At 35.3% G+C, this 20667-nt stretch overlaps 1 protein-coding gene across 1 annotated transcript in view; it reads right to left on the bottom strand.

Annotated features, from left to right (window-relative positions):
- TRPA1 (transient receptor potential cation channel subfamily A member 1) overlaps positions 1-20667 on the bottom strand; it is a 199799-nt gene that overhangs the window by 60371 nt on the left and 118761 nt on the right. The window contains exon 19 of the mRNA XM_033929784.1: positions 9340-9410. Coding sequence (XP_033785675.1) covers positions 9340-9410 — 71 coding nt within the window. The remainder of the gene's footprint in view (positions 1-9339; positions 9411-20667) is intronic.

Below are 20667 nucleotides of genomic sequence, written 5' to 3'. Positions count from 1 at the left end.
AAATGATTTACAATGAATTTATTATTAATAATATTGAAAGGAAAATTTGTTATTGTTATATTAAGAATAAGACAAAAAAAAAAATATATATTAATTTATTATAAAAACAATATTTTAATTCTATGTAAGAAGATTGTAATTTTATGAAATATATACAAGATAATAATTTGATTATTGAATGGATTAATTAATAAAATAGGTGTCTATTATAAAATTTATATTTAATTCAATTATTCAGTTATATTAACTTATTATGGAAAAATAATGAATTAAGTAATTGATTGGTAGATAATTAATAAAATAGGAATTCATTATAAAACTCATTTATTGATATAAAATGTATATTTTATTCAAGTATTCATTCAAATTAATTCATTATGAAGATTATCTATGAAAATGATTGAAATGTATTTATTATTAATATTAATATTTTTATAAAAATGGATATATTTAATTTACATGATGAATAACAGATATATAGAGAATAAGAGATATATTTGTAATATGTTTATTTATTAAGAATATTATATTACATGTATGCATGATATTGAATTTAATTTTATGAATCAAATATATATAATTCTCAGTAAATTTATAAAATTTTATAGATTAAATGGATATAATTTTTAATTATATAAGGGTGGAAGTATAAAGAATGTATTGAATTTAGAAATATGTTTTTAAATAATATAATGAATTATTAGTTGCCTGGGGATGGAGATTTAGGTTTTGCATGACCAATGCGTGTTCCAAATCAGAATATGATAATGGGTGGGGAGGGAGGGAAAATAATGGGTGGGATAGGAGATAAATTTTTATTGAATGTGCTAGGAACTAATCTTGTAAATTATCATAGAATATTGGTTAAAACATAATTATTAATTAGATGGATATAAAAATGTATTCGCTGAATGTCAATGGTTTAAATCATCCTATTAAGAAGAAGAAATTATTATCGTTCCTTAAAAATCAAAATGCGGACATTTACTTCATTCAAGAGACCCATCTTTCGGAAATTGAATCAAAAAAACTATCTGGAGGTTGGATTTCTAAATGTTTATTTGCACCGGCTTTAAAGAAAAAAGCTGGAGTGGCTGTTCTAATAAACAAAAAATGTAATGCAGATTTTAAATTAATTAATTATGATCCCTTAGGTAGATGGGTACATATCGAAATGGTTCTGGGAAATACAACCCTGAATTTATTCAATTTATATGCTCCTAATACAAATCAAATGGAGTTTTTTAAACAAATTCAACAATTACTTTTACCACTGGCTACATCTAATTTAATAGTAGCAGGGGATTTCAATGCTGTAATGGATCCGATTTTGGATAAAAAACCAAGTAAAGTTATGAAATCATTAGGCTTAGATAATTTGATACTATCTTGTGATTTAGTAGATATATGGCGAATTCTTCATTTTAATGATCAGGAATTTTCTTTTTGTTCTCAGGTCCATAAATCTTTTTCACGAATTGATTATATATTTGTTTCTAATAATATAGCGCAGCGTGTACTAAAAGCAATAATTGATCCCATTATAATTTCAGATCATGCTGGTGTGTGGATTAATCTTCAAAATTATGATGTTGAAAACTTTGATTCAATATGGAGATTTAATAATGATTTACTAGCGGATTCAAAATTTCTTGAAGATTTTAAAATAAAAATGCAAGAATTCTTTCAATTTAATGAATCAGATACTATTAATGCTGAGATCTTATGGGATGCTTTTAAAGCAACTATGAGAGGAAATATTATTTCATACTCAACATTTATTAATAAAAAAAAAAACAATTTCTTGAGATGGGAAAGCAAATTAAATTATTAGAAAATAAATTAATTGAGAAATGGGAAAATAATACATTACAAGAAATATTAAAATTAAAAGTTAAATATAATGAAATTTCTTCTCAAATTGTGAGGAAAGACATTTTCAATAAACAAGTACAATATTATGGAAATTCAAATAAAGCTGGGAAATTATTAGCAAATTTTCTTAAAGTAAAGAAAAGAAAATCTAAGATTATTGCAATTAAAGATACACAAGGTAACACACATACCAACACAAAAGATATTATAACACAATTTCTTGATTTTTACAAAGAATTATACACTTCCAATTCTTATAAAAATAAAGAACAAGACGGATTAACTTTTTTAAATTCATATATTGGACCAAATATTCCAGATCATATAAAAGGAAGTTTAGAAGAACCTATATCTTTAAAAGAGTTAGAAACAGCATTGAAGTCTCTTAGAGTTGGATCCGCTCCAGGTGGAGATGGGTATACTGTTGAATTTTATAAATTTTTCCAAAATATCATATTACCACATCTCTTAAATTTGTATCAATATCAAATAAAGAATGAAAATATTTCTGGTACTATGGCAGAATCGATAATTATAGTCTTACCAAAACCAAACAAAGATCCTACTCTGGTTTCAAATTACAGGCCTATTTCATTATTGAATGTGGATAACAAATTAATGGCTAAAGTATTAGCATTAAGATTGGCAAAAGCTCTTCCTTTCATTATTGATGTACATCAAACAGGATTTATTGCTAAAAGACATTCATCAAATAATACTAGATTAGCATTCCACTCATTAAATTTAGCAAAAAAAATAAATGATCCAGCTTTTTTAATATCTTTAGATGCAGAAAAAGCCTTTGATAGAGTGGAATGGAATTTTATATACCAAGCTTTACAATGGTTTGGTATAGGATCCGGTTTTATTAAAATGATTCAGACATTGTATAGCTCTCCTGGAGCAAGATTATATATTAACAATAATTTATCAAATAGATTTAACTTGCATAGGGGAGTTAGACAAGGATGCCCTCTGTCTCCTTTACTTTTTGATATTGTCCTAGAACCTTTATTAATTGCAATAAATAAAACTAGGGAGATAAAGGGAATATCATTTACCAGTTTTGAATTTAAATTATCTGCATATGCAGATGATATATTATTATATTTAAGAGAACCGGAAACTACTATTCCATGTATACTTAATTTAATAGAAAAATATGGTACTTTTTCTGGATATAAAATTAATTGGAACAAATCTGAAATTCTCCCAATCAATGTTCATTGTACCAAAGGATTATTTGATCCATATTCATTTATTTGGAAAGAGGATGGAATAAAATACTTAGGAATTATGATCAAAAATACAATTGAAGACACAGTCAAAGAGAATGAAAAACTTTTATTGAAAAAAATAACAGAAATGTGTGAGCAATGGAATCCATTACATCTTTCTTGGTGGGGAAGAATTCAAACAATTAAAATGATGATATTGCCTGTGGTTTGTTACCAAATGAGTATGATTCCAATATTTTTTCAGGGGTCATTTTATAAAAAACTTAACAATGTTCTTACAAAATTTGTTTGGTGTGGGAAAAGACCAAGAATCGCTTTAGTATCATTACAAAGACCAATTATGGAAGGGGGGGTAAATTTTCCAAATTTTTATAGGTATCATCAAGCCTATATTTTAAGACAGGGTATGTATTGGATCCTCCCAGATCTTTTAGAAAATGTACCAGATTGGCTGTATTTAGAATGGCGGCTCCTGTTCCCTTTATATCCAGAACAGTTAATAACTATAACAATGCCTAAAAGATACAAAGACCACAGAATTTTATTTGACACTTGGAAAACATTGAGATACATCAGTAATCTGTCACCAGAACCTATTGCTAAATCTCTAAATCAATCAATATGGGTAAACTCCAGGATCAGAATTGGCGGATTTAAAATCGTCTGGAAACAATGGATAAATGCAGGAATACGAACATTGAATGATGTCATATCAGAAGGTTCACTGCTTAGTTTTTCACAATTGCAAAATAAATTTGGATTAAATAAAACACAATATTTTAAATGGATGCAATTGAAGCAGGCCATTCAGGTAGGGTTCCCTGAATGGAAAAATCTAAATAATCAATATAGTCTACAGGTTCTATGTTTCCAGGCGGATTTTTTGGGTCACCAAGCCGCAAAATGGTATAAATTGATATACGGATTTTTAAATAAAAAAAAGAAAACAGGTCTTAGGGATATTTGGAGTATTGAGATTGGTCAGACAATTTCTGAGTCTCAATGGCCACGATTTTGGTCCTGGAGATTAAGATCTACAAAGTCAGCATCTATGAATCAAACATGGTTGTTCTTATTACATAGAGTGTTCTGGACCCCAACGCGCCTGCAAAAAATAGATAGTACTAGATCCAATAGATGCTGGCATTGTAAATTGGAAATAGGGACGTTAGATCATTTAATCTTTTTCTGTCCCTGTGTAAACGCATTTTGGAATTCAATTTGGCCCCAAATTAATAAGTTACTAGAGAATTATGTAGGACTCTCATATGATACCATATTATTTGGCACTGCAATGAGAACTAAGAGTCCGATATCAGCAAATAATAATAAGCTATTACTAATACTAACAGGAGTCGCCAAGCAACAAATTACTCAAAATTGGAAAGATTATACCAAATTAAATTTTACGTTCTGGTGGAATTCTGTCTGTCATATTTATAAAATGGAAAAAAAATTAGCGTTACAACAAGGGAATCTTCTTAATTTCAAGAAAATTTGGCAACCATTGACTAATTATTCTAATGATTAGTTTTCTTAGCACAATGATAAAAATTATATATGATTGGGGTGGGATTTGATTAATTATTGGAAACATGTTATATAAAAAGGGGGAGGGATTTATATTTTTATGTTAATGTATAATCTTTATCATATTATATTTTAAATACTATGAATTATTAATGATAATATACTAGATATGTAATAATTAATAATATTTACTATGATTCAGATGTTGTAAGAATGGAAAATTTATAAATAAAAATTTAAAAAAAAAAAAAAATTAAAAGAAAAAGTGTACAACATGAAAATCGACTTATTTCATATCAAAAGCACACGTTATGATACAAACATTCCAGTCATTCGACACACAAGAAGCTCCTTTGGTAAGACTTCCGAGAGTGAGATCTGCCAGGACAATCAAGCATAAGATTCCAACAATAGTTTGCCATCATGTGTGCATCCCTTCTTTCTTGGTATCTGGCTTTCATTGTCTTGGTGAAATCTTTCACCTTGCTCGTCGCTTAAGGCACCAAGGTTCTCTTGAAAGCGATCTAAGTGACTATGCAGATAAGTCACAATAACAAATTTGACATTTACCTGTACAAACTTTACTTGGTTTATCTAAAGTGGAACAATTGGGCCTATACTTTTGAATATATTGTGAACTTAACATTTTCATTCTTGGAGAAATGTACTGAATGTGCTCCGTTGGCAAACAGTCTATATGTGGATGCTCTCAGCGTCAAACCTCTTCATGGATGTATATAGATCCATTACTAAAGGCCTAGGGCATCATATTTTTATTCCAACTTTGATTTCCCTATGTTCCCTTTGCAAATTTTATTGTAATCTAAACTTATTTGGGGGGGGGGGGGTTCTTTTAAGTGTAACGAAGTTTGTTTTATGTATTGTTTTTCCCCTCCCCAATTTATATTCATTGTAAACCTCTTAGATTTTAACCTTGGTTTTATATTTGTGGTATATTAATTAAATTGAACTTGAACTTTGGTGTATCTCATTACTATGTAAATACACCACAAGTCAAGTTATGGGCAGAAACCCATGGCAAAATAACCCCAGCCAGGCAGGGAACATTTTTAAAATAAATTATATCTGTTTTCACATCATTTAACTCACAACATATGTTTCGTCCAGGAAGTCTTGTAAAATATTTGATTATCCCTACAGAACGACTAAAGGCTCCTTTTACTAAGGTGCACTATGTGTTTTAGCGCACGCTAAATATTAGCACGCTAATCACACACTAACGCGTGCATGTTAGTCTATGGACGCATTAGCATTTAGCACGTGTGTAGATTTTGCATGTGCTAAATACACGCTAAAACGTCTAGCGCACCATAGTAAAACAGAGGGAAAGTGTAGGTTGGCCCACATTCTGCCCAAATACGTCCCTAACCACTCCTCCAGATATGACCCTTTCAGCTCTGGGCGCAAAGCTGCATTCAAAGGCCTAAAAAGTCCCTCAATACGCCCAGAAATTTGGTTTGATTATCAAAACTTGTACGACCTGTCTTTTTGGTCATATAAATGCTGACTTGGCGGGCTTTTAGATGTGTTTAAGGTTTGATTATGAGTTCCTTAGTCATTAAGTGGAGTTAGTTCAGGCAATTTACTATCAGTGTAATTGAGTATTTGTGTGTTATCTGTAAAAAATATGGACTCAGACCAAGAAATTGAGTAAGGGTTGCAAGCAAACTCAGGAATATGTCAAATAGAAGAGGTGCAATAACAGATCCTCATGGTATCCCAAAGTCAGAGAATGCAGAGCAGAAAGAGAATTATTGGTGGTTACCCAAAAAGAACAACCAAAGACAACTGATGTAAACCAATCCAGGACAGTACTACCTATCCAAAAAAGAGTTTAGTCCAGATAGCAGTATTGTTCAGTATCTAGAATAGTATACTGTTTAGAAACCCAGGAAGAAGGCATGTGAAGTAAGGTGGAAAATGGTTGCTTGTATTTTAACTTTGTGTTATATATTTGCTTGCATGTTGTGATCTGATTGGGGGTGTGAATAGTTAGGTCTTTCCTACAACCAAATGAGTTTATTTTGTTTAATTATTTTAGTGTATTTATAATTTTAAACCACCTAGATCAATTATGGTTGGATGGTATATAAAGTTCTTAATAAATGATAAACTGTGATGATTAACAAGGTCAAATGGTCCTTGGCCCGTGCCAGTCATTGCAATGACAAGACCTGTGACTGTCCTGTGATAGTCACTGCAGTAATATAAATTAAGGAACATAAGAACATAATTTTGTCTAATTTGGCCTAATTTTGTCTTTTCCTTGTTTATGCCTTGACTCTGATCCAAATGTCTAGCCTGCATTCAGACTTCTAACATCGGATTCTATTGCCTGACTGGAATTTACTTTATTTTTAATTCTAATTTTTTATTTTAACTTTAACTTAATTTACTCACTGAATACTTGTTGGGATGTACATCTCTTGTCTCTATCGCTATCTTTCCTATCTGAATATGTTTAATGGATTTAATTTTTATAATTTTTAATTATTTTATCTTTACTATTTAATAATTGTTTTCTCAGGTACTTCAGCTAGATTGTGAGCCTTCGGGACATTTAGGGAATTTCCAAGTACCTAATTTTTATTTTATTGTAACCCGTTCTGAGCTTCTGGGGAGGACGGGCTATAAAAATGAACAAACAAATAAATAAATAAATAAAATGCATTGAAAAGTCAAGAGAAAGCAGCAACACATATTGTCCTGTATCCAGATGATCCCAGGTTTTATTCAGAAAGGATGGCAGACAAGTTTCTGCCCTATGGTATTGTCATGGGTAAAGAGAGTTTGTTCTGACTAAGAATGTTTAAAGTTGGAGCAAGACAAGCTTTTTCGTGACCATAACTATAAAAGGAAGATTCTGGATCTTCTGGATCAAGTCCTGGCTCCTTGAGTAATGGCTGAAATAATGCCTGCCCTCCGCTGGATATGAACCAACCAGATTTGTAGACTATGATTGATTTAGCAAGGCATGGAATTAGAAAGCCTAGTTCAGAGTCCTTTAGTAACACAACTGGCATGGATCCATGGGTGAGCTAGAAGAAGTCAGAAAGAAAGAGGATAAAAGATTGAATGATATTCATGAGGTTATACAAGAAATATCTTCTAGTGTCATTGAAGATGAGTGAGATTCAGGTATGGTAGAGGTACCAGTAACTTGGGTAAAGATGCAAGGAGCGGAGGACTACTTGGATAGAAGTTGGACAGAATATATCATTTACACCAGTGTTCTTCAACCTTTTAACACCTATAGACCGGCGGAAATAAAATAATTATTTTGTGGACAAGCAATGGTCCGTGGACCAGCGGTTGAAGAACACTGGGCTAAGTCGTGGGCCAGACCCCACCCATCTCCGCCCAATCTGTGCCCCAGACCCCGCCCCCATAATAGTACTAATTGTAACACTATTTTTTCCATTCATTATTCATATATTCACACAATATAATCTTATTAACAACACATAATGGTTAACCACAAAATTAAACTACACTAAGCACTCTGTATGCTTGTCAACATTCATTCCTACAAGAACACAGATAACCCCTGTGCAAATACGGGACCAAAAACTAAAAGTACTAATATATACAAACAAACCCTAAGATGCAAGACTCTACATGCAGTGCAACCCCAGAGAAAAAGAAACAAATGCATTTCTTCCTGAACAGTGCAAAATACAGACAGCAGATGTAAATTCTCAAAATTGACACAATTCAATCACTAAGACCCTCTCTTACTAAGGTACGTTAACCAATTAGCGTGCACTAATCGATTTAGCATGTGCTAAATGCTAACGCGTGCATGTTAGTCTATGGACGCATTAGCGTTTAGCACACTAATCGATTAGCGCACCTTAGTAAAACAGGGGGTAAATTCAAAAATAAAATCATTCCCCCTACCTCTGTTGTCTCCCTCCCTCCATGCAATGCCTTACCTTCTGGCCTGCTTCCGCCTGATTGTTTTATGCTGCCCCCGGTGTTATCTTACGGGCCAGTTCTCTCTTCCTCACTGCCACAGTGCACAAATCTGCAGGTAGCGGCTCCTCATGTGTCCTGCATCTCATCTGGAAGCCTTCCCTCTGATGTTGTGATGTCAGAGAGAAGGCTTCCAGTTCAGACGCAGGACGCACATAGGAGCCACTGCCTGTGGCTTTGTGCACTGCGTCAGTGAGGAAGAGGGAGCCAGCCCAAAGATAACACCGCATCGATCGCACCGCGGACCGGCGGTTGAAGAACACTGTTTTGGGCCCGATGCATGTGCCAGCTCTGTGGACCGGCAGGAAATTTCTGTGGACCAGCACTGGTCCGCGGACGGGTGGTTGAAGAACACTGCTTTATACAGTACTACATCCTTATATACTCGTAAGAAATAGCAATGCACCCATTTACTTCTAGATCAGAGCTCTGAATTAGGTCCCAATACATAAGAGTTCCTATTAAGCACAATGACAAATTATGGGGTCCTTTTATTAAGGTGCGCTAACTGATTTAGTGTGTGCTAAATGCTAAGGCACCCGTAGAATATAAAGGATGCCTTAGCATTTTGTGCGCATTAATCTTTAGCGCACGCTAAATCGGTTAGCGCACCTTAATTAAAGGACCCCAATATAACAATATACCTAAAATAAAGCAACAATACTATAAAAGCAATATTATAAAGGCAATTTTTACATACCATTTCATACGCAAATACTGTTTACATACAGGATGAGAAAGGAGTTCCACACGGTTATTACGTACCATGGCCTATAAATAAAAAGGAAATTTATTATAAAATTAATAGGGCTGTACATTTAGCACATTTTTAATGTGATTAATGTAAGCAATTCTCGTCCGCTCTTTCTAAATATGTCCCTGAGTCCAGCTCTTCTCTTTCCCCCTCCTTCCTATTTCCAGCATCCCTCCCCTCTCCTTCCTCCCATGCCGATTCTTCTTTGCCCTTCTCCCTTCCACCTTGCGGTCCATCTAACCTTTTTTTTCCTCACCGCAGTAGTGGTGCCTTCGCCCACTTCAGCTACTACCTGTGGGCTTCAGGCCTTCCCTGTGAGTGTCCCGCCTTCTCTGTTCCATAAAGGTGACTGAGACAGATAAGTCCTACATGTGGCTACTGTGGTTGTACCATTAAACTGTCTGCTACAGCTGTATCTTACCAATAGCTGCTGTAGCTGTGTGAAAGAGCTAAGTACTGCAAATGTGTCATATAGCTGGCTGTCACAACCATGCAAGCTGGCAGACTATTGCAGCTGTGCTATACAGATGACCATTGACATGTCATATAGCTGCAAAGTGAAAATGTGACAGAGGGATGACTGCTGCAGTTGAGTTGTAAATCTTAATGTTGTAGGAGAGGCATACAGCCAGCTGCTTAAACTAAGGAAAAACAGCTAGCTGTTGCAGCCATGCCATACATTCGATTGCTATATGAGCTCCATATAGCTATATGCTTTTATCTATACCACAGCGGAAGGAGAAAGGGATTGGGACTTGTATGCCGCCTTTTTTTAGTTACACAACCACACTCAGAGCGATTTACGTACTTACATGTTCTTCAAGCTGAATCTACGCAGTACACACTGTCTCTATGGCACAGAGCTAATTGTGGTATATATATCATACTGCAGTCTGCTGTATGTAAGCATATTTGTCTGCTACATCCATGCCAGCCACCTGTGTGTTGCTCTGGTGCTATACTAGGTACTGTGACTAATGTTGTCAATTGGCTTCTACCTCTGTGTCATACAGCTAGGATAGTAGGGGTGGCATATAGCTGGATGCCTCAGCAGCGCTAAATAATTGGCTAGTGTAGATTTGCACAAGATAGCAATACAACTGAGGGTAGTACATATCTGGCGGGTACAGCTGTGTCATACAAGCAAAGCTGTAGGTGTAGAATAACAAATTGAGAAATGCAGCAACGTAAACGGAGTTACGTAACCATAGGTGGCATCCCAGGCTTCAACATGCAAACAGATTCCTTTTTTTAATTTTATTTTTTATTGAAATTTCAATTACTTCACAAGAATCCTCTTGTTCAAGAAAAACAGAAAGAAAATGTATAAAAGGAATTACAACACTAATGTTTAATTAAAATATTAATTAACAAACAAAATATATTCAATCTTTCTCAGACCACAACTTGGAGGAGGAGAATTCCATAGAGTAGAGAGACTCAAAAAGGAAAAACAAATCAATAATCTGGAAATAGGCTTAACAGCTATAACAACATATTATAACTACTGTTCTATAGTTTCTGATATTCCCCCTGCCACCAGAGTCTTCAGATCCAAAAAGGATCATAATTGTTCTGGTACAAAGAAGACTTATTTGACTCCCAAACAGATTCCTGAAGGTGCACTAAGAAGGAGCCATGTCCAACTAAGGGGTCTTTTTACTAAGGCACGCTAACCGATTTAGCGCGTGCTAACTGATTTAGCATACGCTAATTGATTTAGCGCTTGCTAAAAATTAGTGCATGCTAAATGCTAAGGCGCTCATAGAATATAATGGGCGCCTCAGCATTTATCGCACGCTAAATCGGTTAGCACACCTTAGTAATAATAATAATCATTTATTTTCTTGTATACCGCCCTGCCAGTAGTTCTGGGCGATTCACAACAAGAGAAACAGATATGTCAGTGAAGAAATACAATTCAAAAAACATGTTCCTAATTTAAATAGAACATCAATTTTAAAAAATGCAATTCAGTTAAAATGTAAATACCTAATTAAAATATGCCATCATTATTATACTGTTTTTTTTTGTTTTTTTTCCATTATTTTTTATTTTCAAATTTTACATAAAGTGTACATAATAATATAATACAATTGATAAATGCATAATATCACTTTTATATCTAATACATTATATATTTAAATTTGATTTTCCCCCTCACCCTCCCCCCACCCTTTCATTACTTTAATATAATATTTTTAATTTTCAAATTTTATAAAAAGTATACAACATATTAGAATACATTTGATAAATATTCAATAACTTTTTTTTATATCTAATACAATATATTCTAAACAAATTTTGTCCCATTTCCCTCCCCCCATCCTTTTATTACCTTTTATTCATACGTTACATTTTGTATAATATATTATAACTTATTTTGTATAAATTATTTTCCTTACCCCCTCTATGTGTGTCATAAAAAAAAATTCCTTAAAAGAAGAAAAGAAAAAAAAAAAAAATATCCTATTATTTATTCATTATAGTATTTTGTCAATGGCCCCCATATTTTTTTAAATTTAGTATATGTCCCTCTTTGTATTGCTATTGTTCTTTCCATTTTAAAAATGTGACATATTGTATTCCACCAAAATGTATAATTTAGGTTGTTATAATTTTTCCAGTTATTAGTTATATGTTGAATGGCAACCCCTGTCATAATTAATAAAAGCTTATTATTTTCTGGTGAAATTTGACTTTTTTTTCTCATCAACATTCCAAATAAAATTGTATCATATGATATTGCAATATGATTTTCCATTAATTTGTTAATTTGTGGCCAAATTGAATTCCAAAAAGTTTTAATATAGGGACAATGATATAATAAATGATCTAATGTCCCTGGTTCTAGATTACAGTGCCAGCATTTATTGGACTTAGAATTGTCTAATTTTTGCAAACGTGTTGGGGTCCAAAAAGCTCTATGTAGTAAAAAGAACCATGTTTGTCTCATAGATGCTGACATTGTACATCCCATTCTCCAAGACCAAATTAGTGGCCATTGAGATGCATTAATTTGATGTCCAATCTCAATGCTCCAAATGTCTCTTAGACCATTTTTTGGTTTTTTATTCAAATATTCAGATATTAATTTATACCACAATGCGGCTTGATGTCCTAGGAAGTCTGCTTTAAAGCATAAGAATTTTAAACTATATTGATTGTTCAATGTTTTCCATTCAGGGAACCCTACCTGAATGGCCTGCTTCAATTGCAACCATTTAAAACTTTGTGTTTTATTAAGACCAAATCTATGTTGCAATTGTGAAAAATCCAGCAGTTTACCTTCTGAAATAACATCATCTAAAGATCTAATGCCTGCAATAATCCAGTTCTTCCAAAGGATTTGAGCTCCGCCAATTTTGATCTTGGAGTTTATCCATATAGATTGATTAGTTGATTTGTATATTGGGATAGGTGTTAATTTATCAATAAATCTTAACGTTTTCCAAGTATCCATTATTATTTTATTTTCTCTATATCTTCTGGGTATATTAATACTTGGCAAATGAACTAAATTTAGGGGAAACATAAGGCGCCATTCCAAATATAACCAATCTGGTGCATTATCTATAAGTTCTGGGAGGATCCAATACATACCCTGACGTAAAATATAGGCTTGATGGTACCTATAGAAATTTGGAAAATTTACCCCTCCCTCCTTAATTGATTTTTGTAAAGTTACTAAAGCTATTCTAGGTGTTTTACCAAGCCAAAGAAATTTTGTTAAAATGCTATTAAGTTTTTTATAAAAGGACCCCTGAAAATAAATAGGTATCATACTCATTTGGTAGCAAACCACAGGCAATATCATCATTTTAATAGTTTGAACTCTTCCCCACCAAGAAATATGTAATGGGTTCCATTGTTCACATAACTCCGTAACTTTTTTTAATACATATTTTTCATTTTCTTTTACAGTATCTTCAATTGTATTTTTAACTTGAATGCCAAGATATTTAAATCCTTCTTCTTTCCATATGAATGGAAAAGTATCAAATAATCCTTTTACACAATGAACATTCAAGGGTATAATTTCAGATTTATTCTAATTAATTTTATAACCTGAAAATTTACCAAACTTATCAATTAATTCCAATAGAGAAGATAAGGTTGACTCTGGATTTCTCAAATAAAGCAAAATATCATCAGCATAAGCCGAAATTTTATATTCCATATCTGAATATGGAATACCTTGTATCTCCTTCGTTTGCTGTATTGCTAACAATAAGGGTTCTAATACAACATCAAACAATAAAGGAGATAAAGGACAGCCTTGTCTAACTCCCCTCTGTAATTGAAAACCATCAGATATCTTATTATTAATATTTAGTCTTGCAATTGGGAAGCTATACAATGTTTTTACCATTTGTATAAATCCAGAACCTATATCAAACCATTCTAAAGCTTGATACATAAAATTCCATTCTACCCTATCAAATGCTTTTTCAGCATCTAATGAAACTGTAAAAGCCGGTTCATTCAATTTTTTTGATAAGTTTAGCATGTGAAATAATAGTCTAGAGTTATTAGAGGAATGTCTTTTAGCAACGAAACCTGTTTGATGCATATCTATAATATGTGGGAGAGCTTTGGCTAATCTCAAAGCCAAAATTTTCGCCAAAAGTTTATTATCAACATTTATCAAAGATATAGGCCTGTAGTTTGAAACCAAAGTAGGATCTTTATTTGGCTTAGGCAAAACAATTACCGTATTTTCGCGGATATAACGCGCACCCGTGTAAAACGCGCACAGGGGTATAGCGCGCAGAAATCACGATGATATGTACAAAAACTTTGGTATACCGCGCTCAGGCATATAACGCGCATGCTGCCCGACGCTCCTTTCGCCCGCCCTGACTTTCTGTGCGCTGTCCCGACTCTCCGTTTACCCCCCTGACTTCCGTGCACTGTCCCCCCTTGAAGGTCTGTCCCCATCCTGAAAGCCTGATGCCCCCCCCCGACGTCCGATACATCCCTCCCCCCGAAGGACCGCCGACTCCCCAACAATATCGGGCCAGGAGGGAGCCCAAATCCTCCTGGCCACGGCGACCCCCTAACCCCACCCCGCACTACATTACGGGCAGGAGGGATCCCAGGCCCTCCTGCCCTCGACGCAAACCCCCCCCCCCCCAACGACCGCCCCCCCCAAGAACCTCCGACCGCCCCCCAGCCGACCCGCGACCCCCCTGGCGACCCCCACGACCCCCCCACCCCATACCTTTGGTAGTTGGGCCAGAAGGGAGCCCAAACCCTCCTGGCCACGGCGACCCCCTAACCCCACCCCGCACTACATTACGGGCAGGAGGGATCCCAGGCCCTCCTGCCCCCGACGCAAACCCCCCTCCCCCCCAACGACCGCCCCCCCCAAGAACCTCCGACCGCCCCCCCAGCCGACCCGCGACCCCCCTGGCGACCCCCACGACCCCCCCACCCCCCTTCCCCGTACCTTTGATAGTTGGCCGGACAGACGGGAGCCAAACCCGCCTGTCCGGCAGGCAGCCAACGAAGGAATGAGGCCGGATTGGCCCATCCATCCTAAAGCTCCGCCTACTGGTGGGGCCTAAGGCGCGTGGGCCAATCAGAATAGGCCCTGGAGCCTTAGGTCCCACCTGGGGGCGCGGCCTGAGGCACATGGTCGGGTTGGGCCCATGTGCCTCAGGCCGCGCCCCCAGGTGGGACCTAAGGCTCCAGGGCCTATTCTGATTGGCCCACGCGCCTTAGGCCCCACCAGTAGGCGGAGCTTTAGGACGGATGGGCCAATCCGGCCTCATTCCTTCGTTGGCTGCCTGCCGGACAGGCGGGTTTGGCTCCCGTCTGTCCGGCCAACTATCAAAGGTACGGGGAAGGGGGGTGGGGGGGTCGTGGGGGTCGCCAGGGGGGTCACGGGTCGGCTGGGGGGGCGGTCGGAGGTTCTTGGGGGGGGCGGTTGTTGGGGGGGAGGGGGGTTTGCGTCGAGGGCAGGAGGGCCTGGGATCCCTCCTGCCCGTAATGTAGTGCGGGGTGGGGTTAGGGGGTCGCCGTGGCCAGGAGGGTTTGGGCTCCCTTCTGGCCCGATATTGTCGGGAAGTCGGCGGTCCTTCGGGGTGGGGGTGCGAGTGGTCCTGCCGGGGGTGGGGGATGTATCGGACGTCGGGGAGTCGGCCGGGCAAGAGGGCTTGGGCTCCCTCTTGCTCCGATCGTGGATGCGGGTGCGGGTGGGAGCGTGTGCGAGCGGTCGTTCGGGGTGGGGGTGCGAGCGGTCCTGCTGGGGGGATGAATCGGGCGTCGGGCGGGGTGGGAACTATGTTTTAAAACTTTGGTATACCGCGCTCAGGCATATAACGCGCGAGGGGTATGCGCGGTACGTAAAAACACGTATAACGCGCGCATTATATCCGCGAAAATACGGTATTATTGATTCAGCCATAGTACCTTTAATATTACCTTTTATAAGTTGTGTCTGATATAAATTTAATAAATGTGGGGAAAGGATATTTTGAAATGTTTTATAAAATTCTACTGTATAACCATCACCACCTGGAGCGGATCCAACTCTAAGAGATCTCAATGCTGTTTTTAATTCTTTTAATGATATAGGTTCATCTAAACTCCGTTTTATATGATCAGGAATCTTAGGTCCATTAATTAAATCTAAAAAATTTTTTCCGTCTTTTTGTCTCTCCAAATAAGGCTCGGACGAATATAGGTCCTTATAAAATTTTAAAAATTGTTTTAATATTATATTTGTTTGATTTGTTATTATACCATTCTCATCTTTTATTCCATTAATATTAGTTCTTCTTTTTTTTGCTTTAAGATAATTTGCCAATAGTCTCCCCGCCTTATTAGAGCTTCCATAATACACTGTTTGCTTGGAAAACAAATCTCTTCTTATCATTTTTGAAGTTAATTCATTATATTTACCTTTTGCTTTCAAAAGAGCTTGCAAAACATTATATTCCCATTTATTTACCAATTTAGCTTCTAAAATTTTTATTTCTTTTTCTAATTCTATATATTGCATTTTAATCTGTTTCCTACTAAAAGCTGAATATGATATAATATTACCCCTCATAGTTGCTTTAAATGCATCCCATACATTCTCTATAGATGTATCCTCTACTAAATTTATTTGAAAGAAATCGTTAATTTGTGTTTTAAAATTTTCCAAAAATTTGTCATCCACAAGCAATGCATTATCAAATCTCCAAAGAGGTCTACCATTCTCTAATTGATCTAATTGTAATTCTATCCATACTCCCGCATGATCCGAAATAATAATAGGATCTATGGAAGCTTTAATCACTTGTTGCACTTTATTTGTTGAAACAAAAATATAGTCTATTCTTGAAAATGATTTATGAACCTGTGAACAAAATGAAAATTCCTGATCATTAAAATGAAGAATACGCCATATATCTTGCAAGTCACATGATTGAACCAAATTATCTAGACCTAAAGATTTAATACTTTTACCTGGTTTTTTATCCAATAATGGATCCATTACAGCATTAAAATCTCCAGCTACCACTAAATTAGAGGCAGTCAGTGGTAATAACATATTCTGTATTTTTTTAAAAAATTCTGATTGATTCGAATTAGGGGCATATATATTGAACAACGTCAGGGTATCATTTCCCATACTTATATCAATATGTATCCATCTTCCATGTGGATCTGAATTTTTTACCTTAATCTTGGCCATACATTTTTTATTTATAAGAATTGCAACCCCTGCTTTTTTACCCACTGCTGGAGCAAAAAAACATTCCTTTACCCACCCACCTGATAATTTCTGTGATTCCTTCATATTAAGATGGGTCTCCTGCAGACAGTAAATATCCGCATTTTGCTGTTTTAGAAATGTTAATACTTTTTTCCTCTTGATTACGTGATTCAGGCCATTGACATTAATAGAATATATTTTAAAAGACATTATACAATTTAATATTTTTCATTATAATCTTTTTCCTCTCTTCTTCTATTTCTAAAATCCAAAAAATGTTTTTCACGACACACATATTTACCCCTAAAATATATATTCCCTTTTTTATTTTTTCCTTAAACATTCTAGTAAATATTATCTTTTTCCCTCCCTTACCCACCCAATATAATAGCTGCTTAAGGACACACATTGGATTGCAATCCAAACATTCTCCTCCCCTCTAGGCAATTATTATTCATTAAATTCTCCTTTTATCTATTTATATTAACCATTAATATCTTTAGTCATATTTTCATATCATTTCATTAATATATATTTATCCATTTAACAGTTTTTATTTATATATTTCTTGGTATTGTTATTTACATCATTAAGTTTTCATCTTAAATCATATATTTAGTATGTTATTAATGCTTTTTCCATGTATTGCTCTTTCTTTCTTATACATCTTGAATTTATATTAAAATATCATAGGTTCTGGTTTAGAAAGAAAAGCTTTCAGTTTTTCAGGATCTTCGAAATATATGGATTTATCACCAGATGACACTCTCATTTTCGCTGGATAATATAGACCATATTTAAAACCTTTTTCTTTTAGTTGAGGTCTCATATCTAATAGTCTCTTTCTTTTATTTGCTGTGTTTTTGGCAAAGTCCGGTAGGAACCATATTCTAGATCCTTTATAATTAAGATTTTTGTCTTTCTTTGCAGCGTTTAATATTTCCAATGTTTGTTGGTATCTAAGCATTTTGAAAATTATTGGTCTTGGTCTGCTTTTGTTTTCCGTATTTTTGATTGGGATCCTATGCGCCCTTTCTATTTCTAGAGGTTGTTTCAGATCCATTTGTATTATTTTTGGAATTAGATTTTCTAGAAAAAGTATAACATTTTTCCCCTCCAAGTTTTCTTGTATTCCAAAAAGTTTAATGTTTTTCCTTCTTCCTCTATTCTCATAATCTTCCAGTTGATCTTTTAATTTGTTTAATTCCATACTATCATTTTTGCATCTATTTGTTTCAATTTCTAAGACCTCCATTTTTGATTCTAGTTCAGTTGTTCTTTTGTTGTTACTTTCCATTTGTCTGTGAATGTTTATTATTTCTTCTTTCATTTCAGACATATTTGTTATTGTTTCTTTAAGCATTTGCTTTATTTGTCTTAGTTCTTCCATAACTTCAGCTTTACTTAGTATGTCGGGTTCCTCTGCTGGAAGTGGGATCTTGCTTGGTGTTATTTGATCTTGTTTTTGTCTTTTCGCTGACGTTCCAACCTCATTTTTGCTTTGTCTGGTACTTGCCATAATGTTTTTTTTTTCCTTTCCTTTCTTTGTAATTTCAGGAGACTATATAATTTCTTTTGGTCAGAATTCACAATAATCTGTATTGTTTCAGTTTTTACACAATTATAATTTTTACAGTACTAATTTTAGTACCGCTTTAAAACTTTCCTCTTTTTGGTCAATTTTTCCCCAGCTTGACTTCACTACCTCCCTGTATCAGTCAGAGGAAAGCTGTTAAAAATTATTTTCTTCTCAGTCTTTTTTCAGTGTCAGCAGTTTCTTGTTTGTTATCTATCTCAATATCTATCTATTATTGAAGAAAAATAAACAAATAGATAGGTTTCAGGCAGGAGTTCAGTTAGTTACTCTGTGTTCCATTTCTTCATTAAGCTGAAAATGGCCGCTTCAAACTGCCACACTTAAGAATTCTATTGACAACATCCACATTAAGAGTATAATCTTTCTTATACTTTTTTTTTTTTTTTGTAGTTAGTATTTTTACTTTTAAACAAGTCTTCTAATAATTATAGCTTTAACAGTATTAATTTTAAAACTGTATTGAAACTTTTTCCTTCCGTTTGCCAATTCAATATATCAGCCTTTCCTCACAGTCATTTCACATTAGCTTAAAGACAATTCGGTAGAATCAGCAATTTTTCTTTAGTTAGCTACTATTCTTTTCAATATCAGCATTTCTTCTTTATTGCCTCACCATTCCAGCTCTTCGATGTCTTGCCGTTTCAGCAGTGAAATAAAATCTGCAGTTTTGAGTCTTTTCACAGTTTTAAAAGAGGGTAGATTCAAACTGCCAGCTCTCTCTCCCTCTCCAATTCCTTTCGCTGTCAGTCACTCACCATATTATTTAAACTTTTTCCCTCTGTCATTTATTTGTCTCCGATGGTGCACCGATCCGTCACCTATCTTCAATATCACGCCGTTTCAATGCTTAGGAAAAAAAAAAATCGGCAATCCTCCTGCAGCTCTCCTCTCACAAGCCCAATCGCAGCTGTGATATAGGAGAGCGAAATTCACTCAAGTAATCTGTTATTTCAATTAACTTTGAGTTATTTTTATCTTTTTTTTTAACGACTCACTTTTCTAAAGCCGGTATTCCTCTCCTTCGGCTTTTCACTCACAGGCTGCCTCAGCGCTGCATTTCAATTCTCACAATATCGTTAGAGATAGAAAACGGCACTTTGCCTTCTCAGCTCTCAGTTACCTCAGGCTTCGTTTTCAACTTCAGCTAAAGAGGTCATCTCATTTATACTATGTTCTTCTTCTTTATCAATTATTTCTTTGATGAAATTATCCAAAAGGAAAAATATTTTTTTATATTTTGTGCCTAGATGGTGAGGAGCTTTGCGACTACACTTCCATTCGTGTCTCGCGTTAAGCCATGCCCCCTCATTATTATACTGTTAAAAATAAACATTCTTGCTTATCAAATAGGTAAGTGTACATATTTCCTTAATTATGCTGTATAGTTGAAAATAGTATCTGCAAAGTATATCATAGTTCTTTAGACATACAACACCTGCGACCTATGTAGATGTGCATAGGTAAGTTTATGAGCTGTGCTGTACAACTAGCATGTACCGACTGAATAAATTTTTATTTTTTTAACTGCCACAGCTCCTAGTTTATGTCACCTGTGAATTAGAGACCAGCTCCTGCTCATCAACAGTTGACTTACAGAATCCAGAAACAGAGCTGAAGTTACCTTATTGGTATCTTAATGTTTTTCTCTTAATTTAAACCATGGGCTCCTTTTACGAAGATGCGCTAAGGCCCTAGCGCAACTTCGTAAAAGGAGCCCCATGTTTGCATTTTCATTCTCACGTTTTCTATTCGCATGGTCTGCACTTCCATTTTGATCAATTTATTGAAATGTATGTATTTTCTTGTTGTATTTTATTATGATGTTTTTATTGAAATGTATGTATTGTTCTCCATGCTGTGAGCTGCTTAGATCCTCCTCGGTATGGCGGCATATAAATAAATTATTATTATTATTATTACCAAAGTTAAAACCACAACTGAAATGATAAACAGAAATACAGCTGGT

This window comes from Geotrypetes seraphini, chromosome 2 (assembly GCF_902459505.1).
Source record: "Geotrypetes seraphini chromosome 2, aGeoSer1.1, whole genome shotgun sequence".
In the NCBI taxonomy this organism is placed as follows: Eukaryota; Metazoa; Chordata; class Amphibia; order Gymnophiona; family Dermophiidae; genus Geotrypetes; species Geotrypetes seraphini.
This window is presented reverse-complemented; position numbering and strand designations above follow the sequence as displayed.